Source organism: Lutjanus erythropterus, chromosome 3, assembly GCF_056507025.1.
Source record: "Lutjanus erythropterus isolate fLutEry1 chromosome 3, fLutEry1.hap2, whole genome shotgun sequence".
NCBI classification, from domain to species: domain Eukaryota; kingdom Metazoa; phylum Chordata; class Actinopteri; order Lutjaniformes; family Lutjanidae; genus Lutjanus; species Lutjanus erythropterus.
In genome coordinates, this window is record NC_139319.1 from 45,947,965 (window position 1) to 45,962,985 (window position 15,021).

Here is a 15,021-nt window from a genome sequence, read left to right on the forward strand (position 1 = left end):
CCTTATACCCAGACTGAGGATGACATGAAGGTCGATATCAACACTGATAGCGTAACTTCAGTGGGAGATGGCAGGGATCTGTCTTTAAGGTAATGTAGCTATCACTTTAAAGCATCAGTTTGTCTGCAGGTAGACATCAGCATGATCTCACACACAGAGAGATGTGTGAGACACGCTTCATGGAGAGACGTTAATGAGACACCTGGGGATTTAAATTTTGGATTTGTGTGTCTGTATCTTCTAAGTTTTTGACTGCCTAACCATAGCTGGCTTCTTACAAGTGCCAAATTACCATTCTTTCAATAATTGCTAAACACCACCAAATCAACAACAACAACAACAACAACAACAACAACAACAACAACAACAACAACAACAACAATAATAATAATACTAATAATACTACTACTACTAATAATAATAATAATAAATTAGTTAATCTATGTTTTGTAAACTGTGCATGCAAAATACCAATAAAGCAATTTAAAGGTCTAATTTGGATTATTTGATGTGGAATCGTATGAGTTACTTATCAATAGAGCATATTAGCTACAGTAGATGCCTGTTGTATTGATACAGTATTTAAATGAATATATTTTCACTGTTGTATCTTGCTGTCAGACAGGCTTTTCTAATGGAAAACAGTTGAATAGACAGCCAAATATTGCTCTCTCCAAACCAACCAAACTCCACAGGCAAAATCAGTCATTTTACCTTGCAGAAACAGGAGCTGCTGCTTAGATTTGCTAGTTTGTTTGTGTTATTGTGTGACTTTGGTGAATATGTACTATCCTTTTAAAACACTGAAGTCACACAATAACACAAACAAAGTAAATGATCGATGTAGTGGTAGACCAGAAACTCTTGTATTCTGCAGGGTAAAATGACTGATTTTACCAATGTAGTCTGGTTGGTTTAGTTTTAGAAATTGATATTTGGCTTACGCAACACCGTTTTTTCCATAAGAAAAGGATGCCTGACTGCAACGTGGTGAAAATATTCTAAATATAGCTTACACTTCAAGTGATATAGATTTTTTTAGGTAGACTTTATTTAGGTGGCTAAACTTTTTGCTGCTGACCCTGTCCACAGCAGTGCGTTGCTGCACTTCCTACACTGACTATCTGTGAGTACCTCATACAACCCCACATCAAATAACCCAAACTATTTCTTAATATCTCCACATAAGATAATGATCTCAATATTATGTAACACCAGTTTCAGTGAGTCAGTGTCTACATACACTCAGCATGTTGGTTTACACTTTTTCTCACCTTGGACATTGAGCACCCTCTCCACGCTGACCTCATGCATCCTCTTCTTCCGGAGCTCAGCACGAATGCGGAACACCTGGTCAGCATATGGTGACACCACGCCAATGCTGCCCTCATCCAGCTTGCCCCAGGCCACTGGCCACTTCTTGCGCAGCTCCTCTACCCGCTCCACAATCTCAAAGACCTGAGGAGATGGAGGAGTGACATAAGAAAAGAAGGTGGCAACAAGACTCAAATCCAAGCTCTCTTCACACCATCCCTACACACACCTGAGCTGCAAAGAACCGTGGGAAGTTGGGGATGAAGTGAGATTATCCACCCAGGTAAAAAGGTAACAGTGGGAGGCAAAAGGTTTGGAGAACGAAGGAGGATGTATGTGACGTATGTCACCGAGGCAACAGCATTAACCCATGAAATAGGAAGCTATGGATGGGTGACAATGGCAAGGAATTCCACCCTTCAAGCACTGATAAATGAAAAATAACATTTCTGGTTTACTAACCAGTAGACTTAAAGGTATAATATGTCATTTCTGCTGCTAGGGGTCTCTCACATCAAAACAATAACAAAAGATGTAGTTTGACGATATTGGGCAGTAGTGTGGAATCTGACATGAGGCAGAAATCATGTTCACAGATGAGGTAACGTATTCAAGTTTTATTCACATTATGTTCAGTCACGTTCACCGACTTCCTTCCTCTGCTAACACATAATGGGAATTCCCATTGACAAACTAATGGAAATCAGCATTGCAAACCATCTTATATTATCTATTATTTTCTTACTGCACCAGCTTGATGAGCAGAAACAGCTTAAGCTATTTTTATAGGAATTATAGCGATGATGCTGCTGAAATAAAACCCAAAGACTGACTGACATATGATGTACATACACAACTCAGCAAATTATATAACAAAGTGTTTTGTTTTTTTGTTTTTTCTTGAGACATCATACATTTATAAATGAAAAATAAGAATTTTGGTTGCAATGTATGATATGATATTTCTCCCGCTAGGGGACTCACATCAAAACAACAGCAAAAGACGCAGCTTGTAGTTTAGCTCAATGCTAACACATAATGGGAATTCCCACTGACACACTTATAGAAATTAGCATTGTAAACATCTTTATTATCTTCTTATGGCAGCAGCTTGATGAGCAGCAACAGCTCAAATTTACTACTTTTATATGCAACATAGCAATGACCCTGTTGAAATATAATTCACCAACTGACCGACACGTGATATGCAATATGACTCATGTCTCTAAAAGTCTCGAGAAGTGTATGTCTCAATCTTTTTATCTGGTCTAGTGTTAAACAAAGACACAAAAACTGGCATGTATTGTAATACTGAATCGAAATACTTGTATAATCGCAACACATTCCAAATCGGCAAATCGTGATTGATTGATTGATTGATTGATTGAGTGTGTGTTGAGTGTGTGTAAAATTACGGATTTTGCCGGTTGTACATGGTTGGAAACACTTATATAATAATGTCAGTAATGTAAGTACATAACTCAGCAAATTACGTAAGAAAGGCTGAACCATTTTTAGACATTTAATGTGGAAATGTTACAAATATCACACTTGAATATCATGTTTACCCCTACAAACTAAGTATTAAAACACAAACACTTGCAATTAAAACAAGAGTTAGTATTTTGAATTCCTTTTGTTGTTTTGTAATGAGCAGTTTTTCAATTCTTGTTCAGAGCTTCAGTATACTGTACTTCTGGAAGCTTTGAACTGTCACAGAAATATTCTCTTCCACTTGATGCTAAGCCCATCAAAGACACTTACACAAGACAAACAAACTGACATGTTCTTTTTTCCCATGTATTTTGATTTATGAAGATTATGATAATGGTGTTAATGGTTTGACATGGGCGCTGTATCAGAGAGGCAGGCAGTAATTCATTTGGCGTTGCTGACAGTTTGGGAGCAGAATCAAGAAGCGTCCACACTTTAATTGGCTGGAACATGTCAGCGAAGGGTCAAGGGTCATGAGCGAGTGGGTCTACAGGAGAGCCAATCAAAGGCAAGGACTGTCAGGGAATCATGCATCACGCGTGTCAACTGTAGCTTATGATGGTCCCGTAATTAAGTTTATGGGTTTCATCTTCAATTATGATTATTAAGACAGTGAGTGCTCCAATTTGTGTTGATGAGGTGAAATAAACAGTGCTAATCAGTTTCAGATAATAATTCTGCTTTTGACTTCAGTCAACCAAACTAAACTGAATAATCTATATTAAATTTGATTTGATTTTAATCAGTTTCCTGAATTATTAAACTGGGGTCTACAGCCTAACAACCATACATAATTAAAATGCGTAAGAAATCTATTTAACTACGGGGCCACAATTATCCAAATCCATGATTTGACTTTCGATTTTAAGGTCACGATTCAGTTCACTGACAACTGCCATTTACTGCCATTTTCAAATGCACTGTTTAAAGAGTTGTTTTTGTCTTCTGACACACGCTGGGAGAATCAGGATTCTGCCTTTCAATTCAGTTATTAAAACTGACTGTGACACCCCTATATTTAACATATACAGTATATTATTCAAAATTGTTCAGATCAACCTGACGGACAAAAAATATTTAAGCCCTCTGTGTTTTAAATTATTTATCTTCACTTATATTTTACTGAAACATAGTTATTAGTGTTTGTAGGGTTCACTCATGTATTTACAACACATACACAGTTGTGGCAACAATGTAGTTGAGGTGCAATTTAAATTAATTGTAAACGTTTTCAGATTGTCCCTGTCTTAATTGTTTGGCTTTAAATGGACAATACTGGCACTATCACACCTCAGCTGTCACTTGTCTGAGAGAGTTTTGGCAATTTATGCTCATACAGTCTGACCCACTGGATATAGACTGTAGGTATGAGCCTGCATTGGCTACCTATTTCTGGCTGCGTTCTCCTCTCCATACGCTATTGACATGTTATTTTCAGAATGCCAATAACCTTAAGGCTCTCAACCTATACACTGAAAATTACCAAGCAAGTTACCCTAACCCAGTCACTCCTGGTACAAACTCAAACAAGCCAGCAGCTGTCATCTTTTCTCTTGTGGGGATTTAGACATTTTAATGCCAGGGCTCGCATCTCCATGTGCAAATATTTTTCCTCTGACACTATTTTGTAGAGCTGCAACAATTAATCAAATAATAATTATTAAATGAATCAACAACAATTTTGATAATCAATAAATCGGTTTGAGTGATTTTATTAAGAGAAAAAGTCAAAATTTTCCAATTCCAGCTTCTTTAATGGAAATATTTTGTGCTTTCTTTACTCCTCCATAAGAACAACTTGAATATCTTTAGGTAATGGACAAAACAAAACAAAAGTAACAGTCGAATAATCAACTATGAAAATAATCTTTAGTTGAAACCCTGCTGTTAATTACACTACCCAACTGGCCGATAAAGACAATTTCAAATATCACAGTATTTTTGACCAAATATCTCAGTTACAATATTGTAGATATGACTATTGGTGCTTTCACAAAATATTAACATAATGAGATTTTTGATAAATCATGAGTGATGTGAATATAATGACTGAGTTTGTAAAGATAAATAATAAGAACACTCTGTTAAGTACAGAAAAAATGACATCACTTTACTGCAGCTTTTAAAATCAGGAAAAGTCAACACTTATGCCATATTAGGATATAATGATATCCAAAATTAATATATTACCCAGCCCTACAGAGCACTGTGGAGACTACTCCACATACAAGCGAAGAGAAAAAGCAACAGAGACAGACTACAATGCAGCCTGAAGATGACAGCACGTTCACATGTGAATTAAAAGGAAAATCAAATATCAGCTTCTCAATGTGTGAGAAACAGGAGGTATAAGTATCATACACGGCAGTCCTGACAGCCTCAGTCTGATGATGAAGTGTTAGTTTTAGTTGTATAATATTTTAGAATCAGAATTTGAGCATGTTCATAATATTCGTTTCCCTCACAGTCCACAGAGTGACGCTTTTGTTTATTTCAGATTACATGTAGCGCACGTGTCACCATCAATTAATTAAACCAAACTGAAATCAATATGCTGGAGTAGATCACGCTGATTAACTTCACATTAATCATGTTTTTAAGCTTTGATAGACGTCCTCTTTCCCAGGGGGAGGGAGCAAAGCATTTTGTTTTATAGTTTAGTTCTAAATGTCAAACATCTATTTAGGAAATTAGCAGCAAATTATCACAGCAGACTGACTGTATTTTTTTTTTTTAAATAAAATTCATAAATAGCACAAGACTGGAAAATGTTGTGTTACAGCAATACAAGTGCTTACTTATTTAAGATGTTGGAGTTATGTAGTTATAGCGATTTTACTGATTATTTTCCATATATGATGTTTGTAATTGCATTTTTGCAATTTGCATTTTCAATCATGAATTTTCAATTCATCTATTTATTTATTTAAAAATGTAACATTTAATTTTAAGCATGGGGCATACTTATTAAGAGAAATTCTTACATGACACAAAGTTTTATGACTGTCTGGTTCATAATTTACATGTAAATACCATCAGGCCCGACACTGCAGAACAAAGAAACCAATTATAACTTCCTTTCTCTAATCACTAAACTCACTCTTTTATGACTACCTCAAGCTCCCTTGTCAAGCTACCAGTGGTTTTTAACACTTCAAAAGATCTGAATATTGGTTTAACTGAGACATGGAAGGCAAAAAAAAAAAAAAAACAAATAAAAAAAAATAAAACATTACTTTCTTTGTGTAAATTTACAATATTCTTGTAACCCATACCTCTGCGTTGTTGTAGTACGCAGTGCTGTTCTTCTCCTGCACATCCTCTCCTCTGGCTGTGAAGAAGGTCAGAGGGTAGAAGTCCTTATGGGAGGGCTGCTTCCCACTTGCCATTAACTTTCCATCATAAAATAATTCTGATGTGTAGCTGTAGAGAGAGAGGAGAGTGAGAATGGTAAGAGGAGCAGAAAAAGAAAAGCTAAAAATGGAATATGAAAATGGAGTCTGTTGAGTCCTGGTATTAATGTGCATCCTGGGTGGTCCGATCACAAGAGGACAGCTCTTAAGTACAAGTGTAAACACCTCCAGGACATTTTGAGATCCAATTGCTCAGATGACACTCAGAGGTGTCCTGGGCCACATTGAAGAACCATCTATTCAACTGACATGCTATAAGTCCATTTGGGGTCACTTACCTGCAGCAGATGTTTGTGAACACACTAGTAACCTTAGACTCCCTTAAAAGACTGACTACTTTGTGGGCTACTGAGTGAGAGTGGACTCAACATAGTTTGTGAAACACTGTGTATGACAAATTCTTAAATATTTGGGCCGTCTTGTAAATTCAGCTAAAGTTATATATCAAATTATTACATTCTTTCTGCTGAAAACACTGAGTCAGTTTGTCTCAGGGGGCCAGGCTTAAAACAGTCACACATTTTGCAAATGTGTTTATTTGCATACAAAAGCGGTAGTAAAACAGCTGCTGAGAATTCTCCATCAGTGTGCCTTTGTGTTAATATAGCATTAAATTCAATATGATAATTTTATTCTTTCTTTGTAAACACATCGTGTTGCTGGGAAAATCAGATAGGAGAGATGTCCAGTGGTGCGCTGAGACGCACACTTTGACTTTCTCCACCTCTGTCATTAATGCCTTTCTACATCATTTGTGATGTCAAAACATCCGATTTCCTCACAGCCAGAAAAAGTAAAAATGTGCATTGTCCTGGTCATAGCTCAGTTATAAAGTGACAGTGACAGTGCAGGTAAAACATGAGGCCCATTGTGAGCTGACAGAGGAGTTGAGTGTGGCCCTAAACAAAACAGCCCCATATAGAGTGGGAAAGTAAGATCTGATCACAAGAGGTCTCCCAAGATGCATCTAGAGACACACTGTAAGTCCAGGTGAGAACTCACATATGCTGTGTAGGATGCATGTTAAAACCAGGTCTGAACAGGGCCTTTGTGCATATTTTTCAGGAAATACTGATAATTGAAGGCAAAGAAAGTTGTTCTAGAGTTGGGAAATTCAATATCATGAAATTAATTTTATAAACAGCATCCTTAAGATTTTGGGAAAGTTTGGAATATTGACTAAAACTTGAAGTGAAATTCTAGAGCTATGAACAGCACTGGTTCACAAAGCATGACTTTGAAATGACAGACCTGTCAAAAGATTTGTGGATTTGAAGACATAATGTGCTTTGTCCAAAGAAAACACAACAGCATGGTAACTTATAATTCAAATGGAAATGGATCTTCCTCAAATATAAAACCAGAGAACTTTTTGTGTGTGTGGGAGAGTTCTTCTTTTGCTACACCACAATGCAATTAGGCTCAGCAACTCACTGATCAAACACAGTAGGTGCAACTGCACCAACTTGAAAGGGTAAAATAACTGTGCTAAACAAGTTGGGAGTTTGCTGCTGTGAAATGTATTAAGAGTATAAACATTTCTTCCTGTCTGCTAACCTTTGAAAGCGGAGTTCCCAGTTCATACTTAACCTTCTGACCAGGACCTGCACACCTAAACCCACACAGCCCCCAGTGTTGTCTCGTCATAGAGCTATTGTCAGCCCAAACATTGTTTTTATGACCCCACTTTCCTCTCGGGACAACCCAAGTCTGTCACTTCTTCACCTCTGTGTCCCCTTTTTTTGCCTGACCCTGCCCTCCCACCCTCTCATCTCTGTCTCATCTCATATTTTCCACCACCTTTCCAGCCTCTCCTCCCACAGCTTCAGCACAAGGCAGTGTTGAGGGCTCACACCTACTTGATGATAGCTTCGTGGGAGCGGTAGTTCTCGCACAGGAGGATGCGGCACGGGTATTCAGGGGGGTAGTGCTCATACAGCCGGTCCAGCAGTGACACATGCAGGTTACGCTCCCGCGCAAACTCACTGTACACAAATGGACTGAGCTGCAAATCGAGGACACAGGGAGCAGAGAGAAAAAGAAGTGGGGAGGAGGGAGAGATGGAAGGCAAAGTTAGTTTCAAAGCATGACAAAGGTAGCTTGCCATCCTCTCACATCATCCCTTCTACTTTCTATTCAACTATAAATTTGGTGTACTGAGTGCTCGAAGTCTAACAAAGAAGTAGTAGTAGTACACATGGTTTAGTCACATGGAAAATAAATGGCAAATTAAAATTATTTGAACAAAATGTCAGCTGATTTGACAGGATGGCAGAATACAACCATTTGTTGAACTTCTAAACTGCCTTATCTTTACAGTTCTTCAGATGAGAAGGAAAACCACCAGTGCCCAAAATTAGAATTCCCTGTTGTCCAGGAGACAGTAAAACTACAAATGGATACAAAGATACTGTGTCCAGGACAGTTCGGGGAAAGTAGAAAAACTTATTACAAATTAAATTATTATATTTATAAATCATGAAACACATACTTGTGATGCATGGATGGGCTCTGAATTCATCTGATTTCACATGAATCATCCACCCGCCACCCACCTGACCCACACCTCTCCCCATCCCTCTAGGTTTATTTATCTTTTACTCTTCACTTAAATTAGTAGAAAGGCTGCTTTCAGCAATTCTAAACATCTCAATCTGCTCAATAATGTCACTGCAGCAAATATCGGGGGACATTTAAGCAGAAAAACTAAACACTGTGGTTATAAACGTGAATGGACAAAGGAAACTCTCCACAGGAAATAGAATTAAACAATCAGTGAAGCTGGGCTGCTGTCGCCATGAACTATGTCACAATGCAAGCATCCGGGTGATTTCTATATTGTGTGTTGTATTGGTGTCTGAGTGTTTTATTTAATGATTGGTTGTTGGGCTGCTACCAGTTCACTTTCTATGTGTGCAGTAATGTTACCGCAGCAAACATGGTGGGACTAAAAACTGTAGCAATAAACTTGACAGGACAGAAGAAACTCTGCAAAGGAAACATAATTAAATAATCAGTGAAGCCACAGTGCCTTGTGCATAAATGCGCACATTGCATCTCCCTCTGGGGAGAGCTCCACTCTATTTTCCACCTGCAACTCATCCACTATTAATCAGACTGTTGATTGACAAAAATTTGAGGTGGCTCCAGCGCAAGTTCTATGCTACATCACTCGCACAAACACTGTCACAGTGTTTCAAATAAAATTGTGTGTGTTGTATTTTGTATTTGCATTTCAGCTGCAGTGTTGCATTTACTGACATAACAGTTAATATCACCAATAAATACACAGAAAACACTAACTCAACCGATGACTGAAATAATAAAGACAACTAATTGTGGCCAAACACCTTGGCTGATTTAAATCTTTTACTTTTTAGCGCAGAGAACAATTAGCCAAACTTCCATGGTGGACCAGAATGACTCAATGAAGTGATGGGGAGTAAACTATATTTATTATGTAGAATGAAAAAAGAGCTTCAATTTGGGACAATGGTTGTGAAATCTGGGACAGCTGAAAGTAGAATTCAGGACAGTTGTGGGACACTGAGGAAAAAATGCACAAAAGGGATTTTTTTTTTTTTTTTTAGTTTCCAGTTTAGTTTCAGAGTTCACTTGCCCTGGTTCCATAGTTCATAACTATTTTCAGGGTCTATTAGTTTGGTAGGATACTCCAAATGCCTGGTAGCATTTTGCTTTGAGAATAATTCTCGTTTTGAAGAAGTTCAGATGAGTGAGTTGTTTCTCCCATCATGACTTCCAAGTTCTTCCATCTGGTGCGTATGCCATTAAACAAACAGACCTTGAGTCGCAGTGATTAAAGTGGAATTTACTCGCAGTCATTTGACAGCAGTTTGAGAGCATGACAAACTCAATATATGCAGTAGCCAGTCTTAGTTACAGATCAGTTCCAATATTGCACTGCTGTTGCCAAGGCAGAATAGCGTTTCCTTGTTTGATACTGAACCACAGGGAGCATTTGAGTCCTCTTATGTTGTAAGCAATAAATCAAGGAATTGAATAAATCAAGCATGAATCAGTAACTCCTCCAGTACCTGAAATAGTCAAAACAATTTAAATGTGTGTCATCCTCTGATCTGACAGTCGTGAGCAAGATTTGTGACCATCATCCCAATGTGCTTTGACTTAAATGGGGTTACACATTTGCAAACTGACACGCACCCACACAAACTCATTTATCTTTTCCCTTTTGACCACTGCTGTGTACAAGACAACGATTTGTCATGAGTTTGAATCCAAATTTAAGCCCGACAGTGAGGGAGGGTCAGCCAGCTTTAATGAGGCCCCACGCAGTCAATAAGAAAGCAAACAATCAATAGAGGCCTTAGTCTTCATTGACTATTTATCTGGCTCTTCCAGATGGGAGAGAGTCAGGAGAAATGCAAAAGGGCAACACCCTTCCTTGGACCACTTTCCTTGGAGTGACTAAGCTGTTATAACATATAGAGGGGTGAGAGAAGCATGAGACAGAGCGATTGAGAAAGAGACAGATGGATACACAGGTGGACATTGTGTTTTAAATCCGGTTCTCTTCGCTCTGAGAAAAAGCAGAGAGAGATCAAGTAATTAAAGCGACTATAGCATGTTAGACTCCTGTCTTGTCTTCATCCGCTGCCTACTAGTAATCCTGTGCCTGTGTCTAAAACCAGGAGAAGAGGAAATAAGGTTTTAATTCCTTGTCCTGGCTTAGAAAGCTTGACTGATGTGAGTTTATATTTGTGTTATCTGTGGCTGAAGTGGTCTCCAGAACCACAGCTCCACAGTGGCTGCTGTCTGCTCTTTTGTATTTCAAGTAGGGAAGAGTGGAGTCTAATCCACAGCAAAGTGCAAATGGAGTTATTACTTCTACTTGATGTCAGCATTGCATTCAAGTATCCTTTTGATTTATTTTAGGGCATAAAGAAGAGTCTTGAACACAGGGCACCATAATGTGCTTTTACATTGTGTGTAAATTCATAAATAAGTTAAGAAATGCTGCTTTTTTCACTGTAGGAACTTGCAGTTTCAACAAAGTTTAAATTAAATCAAACTAGACGTTTTGTATGTCTCTTTGTGCTTACCTGCATATGGTCTCCAGCCAGCACGATGCGGGTGGTCTTGCTAGCTAGAGCAAAAGGCATGATGGTTTCACACTCCATGGCCTGGGCCGCTTCATCCAACAGGATATGAGTGAACAACCCTGCCAAAACAGACAGGACACAAACATCAGATTACCGTATGTACTTAAAGTTATGTTGCCCAAAAAGTACGCCTCACATTTGGGAATGTTTTTATCACCAAATATAAGCAGAGCAATCCAAGATGCTATGTAACAGAAAAAAATTAAGCTGAACTGCACACACAGCTGAAACATATACAGTAGGCCTATCTGTCCATAGCCTACCTCAAGGAGTACACAGAATGAAAAAGCTTGGCTGAATTAAGGCTAAAATATTGGGGATGGGGTCCTCTGTTCCCCAGCTCTATAAAGCACACAGGGTCCAAGGAGAACATTTGGATGCTTGTAAGAAATGAGCACTGACAAGAAGCACACCAAATACATGAACTGCAAAAACTGGGGCATTTTTGTCAGTCTAAACTTTTAACACTTAAAACAATCGAAATGATGGTTAAAAAATTCTGGGGGACAAAAAAACACACATCATTCTGCTGATCATTTCTGGTGTATTGTAAAATATTTTTGTGATGTTTGATCCATCCCTGAGCAAAAAAGAAATATGGTGTCATCCGTCAGCGTCAAAGGAGGCAAAATTACTGCCATTTCTAGACTAACAAGACAGACCAAAACAAACTGAGGAAACCTGTGAACTCTGAAGAAATGGTATATGTGGCATATATCATTGATTTATACATATTAATTGAGTAAATAGTACATAATAGGTTATGGTTAAGGGTAGGGTTAGGAGGTACCAATGGACATAGATACTGAAGAATACAACAAACATCCATCTATAGGACAATATCAGACTTAAGGCTTGGGTGAATAAAGGACAAAATATTGGCACTCCTTGAAATATGGGTTTATATAGTGTTTCTCAATCTCTAAGGATTCTACAGACTTGGTATCGATACTTGAAACCAGTGGCTCTCTTTCTCTTGCCTGATATGACTCCATTAGCTATTTATCATGGACCCACACTATAAGTATCTCACTTCATCATAGCTTTTAGTGTCAGATACTACAGAGCATCCCATTCGTCTAAACTATGCATTCTCTGCAACAACAGTGCTTTCAGGGTCTGTGAGGGAAATGTTAGGGAGCAGTTTGGATTCAAAACTACAGTACAAGGACAAAGAACCTGACAAAAGTCATTTCAACTGCAACCTGAGTGATTCAATGATGAAACACTGCAGCAGCACAGAATCTGAGAAGATAGCGCTTAGATATAACCTGCAGCAAACATTATGGTTATGATTTAGAAAGAAATTCATATATAAAACATGACTATGTTGAGTATAAGTGTCAGAACAAATCAAATTATTCTTACCAACATCCAGAGCTAGTAACAGTTTTTACTGTTACTTTGTCAAGTTAATGAACAAGATTATTGGTCACCAGGAGCATTAAAACCCTATAACTATCAGAAATGTGCCACCCTCTCAGTCACTTTTCCTTGCCTTCTTTTAACCAGTCCTGCAAACCAAAGGCAGGGTTTTATGGACGTTTTGAAAGGGATTGAACAGTAGCCTAACCCTGATTTAAAAAGCTCAAACGGTGCTCAGCCGTGTGAGGGGAGGGGGATGAAACGGCATGGCAAATGAGTGCTGGAGCAGGGAGCTGGGGAAAGAGAGAGAGAGGCTGAATAACAACCAGCAAACAGCCCTCTGAAGCCCCAACACCATTTCCAGGGGAAAGTATATGAAGATATGAAATGTGACGGTAGAAAAATAACAAAATAAACTCAGGGACTGTCAAAAAGTAAACAAACAACAGAAACATGGGCTGGTAAGAAAAGAGGTGGAGCACTGTGATTGGAGGCAACATTCACTCCTTAGTATCTGCCTTTGAACAAATGCCTGCAAAATGTATTGACCTCCCCGCCAAACTATAAAGTTTCAAACCACTGTTCTCTCTGAACTGCGTGTGCACCTCATTGAAGAATATGCGAGCACTGTTCGCTCAGTGTGGTGCTGATAAAAAGGATACGGTTTGTTACAATAGCCTGTATGTTTCTGCACACATATTTGCAGAATGTGTATAATTGGATTTATCCATTAGAGCTTCTGAACTGAGAAAAACGTCCCTTCAGAATTGTAAAGTGATGTATCAAACAAAAACATACTCAGAGGAGATACACAAAGGGAAAGACAAAATATCATTGGAAAATCTTGTCCTAAAAACAGACTAAACATGGAATTAAGCATTGTTAGATTTTCTTTCCTCTATGTAATTCACTCCTTCTTGAGAACAAAGCTGTATTTTGGAGGGGCGCATTTTTATTCAATTATGCAGAGAAAATATATTTTAAAGTATTAAAATCTTGGTTATTAAACCCTAACCTGACATGCCACATCGTTTGTTATACAGACACATTGGGAAAACGTTCTTAGAAACTGTCTGGAAAAGGGCAGACACTTTCAAAAAACACTTGGCAAGTGATTGGATGAACCATCAGTCTATAACGTCTAGCACAGGCTAACTTCAGATCAAACCCTTGCCGAAGCTGGTCGAGAGAAGAGTGAAAACCTCTTTACCATGGAGATCTTCAGTGTCATTCTTTTTAATGAAGAAAAACTCTCCAGTTCAGATATAACTGATGCGATCAAAGTATCTATGCTAACCGCTTCAGGAGCCGCCACTGTTTGCTTGAGACAAGTCAATTCCACTGACATTTCTTGGTGTCCTCACACCTAAAACCACACCCTTAACTGGCAGTAGTCCCTCCTGACATGCCGACTGGCTGCACCACTTTTGGTGTGGACACAAACAAATAACCTTAAATCTGCTAAGATGGGCCAGCCCAGTGATTAGGACTACAACTAATGATTATTTTCATAATCGATCAATATGTCAGTCATTTTCTCCAATAATCAATTAGTTGTTTGGTCCACAAAATTTAAGAAAATGTTGTTCAGCATTTCTCAAAAACCAAGACGATGTCCTCAAATGTCTTCTCTTGTCCACAACTCATAGATACTTGGTTTACTGTCAGAAAGGAATAAAGAAACCAGAAAATATTCACATTTCAGAAGCTGAAATCAGAGAATTTTTGCTTTTTTTTTTTAAAAGATGACTCAGACCTTTCAAGTGATTATCAAAATAGTTGGCAATTAATTTAATAATCAATTCATAATTGCTTATTCGTTGCAGCTCTACTAGTGATGAAATCTTTTATTAAAGGTAGACATATAGTCAACTAGAACTTTTTTCATTTTACAGTGTACCAATTTTATTTTTTGAAGTTGCTGAGAGTTTGCTTAATGCTAATCAATATACACATTTTCAAAACACAGTTCTTATGTAGCTCGTATTTAGAAGGGCTGCAGAGTTGACATGTTATGGTTGAGACACATCTGATAGCAATATCTGTCAAAAATAGACAGTTTTCCTGAGGGTATTGCTACCCCTTTTTTATGCCTGATTAAATCATGTCTTTGTACAGAGTTGACAGAAATCAGGGACAAAACTTCAAAGGATCCACATTTTTAAATTTTAAAAGCTTTCAACACATTTATTAATTGTCTGAAACTGTGAATTCTTGTCTTAAATGAGGGTGTCTGGCTGACACGTTTAGAAATTAAAAAGATAAAAGTTATTTAAGTATAAATTTGAGAATGT

The 15,021-nt window shown here is 38.0% G+C and overlaps 1 protein-coding gene across 1 annotated transcript in view; it reads right to left on the reverse strand.

Moving 5' to 3' along the window:
- helz (helicase with zinc finger) overlaps nt 1-15,021 on the reverse strand; it is a 97,168-nt gene that overhangs the window by 23,245 nt on the left and 58,902 nt on the right. Inside the window, exons 19-22 of the mRNA XM_084710953.1 lie at nt 11,303-11,421; nt 8,081-8,226; nt 6,084-6,231; nt 1,275-1,458 (exon numbers count right to left, since the gene is read on the reverse strand). Of these exons, the coding sequence (XP_084567079.1) occupies nt 1,275-1,458; nt 6,084-6,231; nt 8,081-8,226; nt 11,303-11,421 (597 nt within the window). The remainder of the gene's footprint in view (nt 1-1,274; nt 1,459-6,083; nt 6,232-8,080; nt 8,227-11,302; nt 11,422-15,021) is intronic.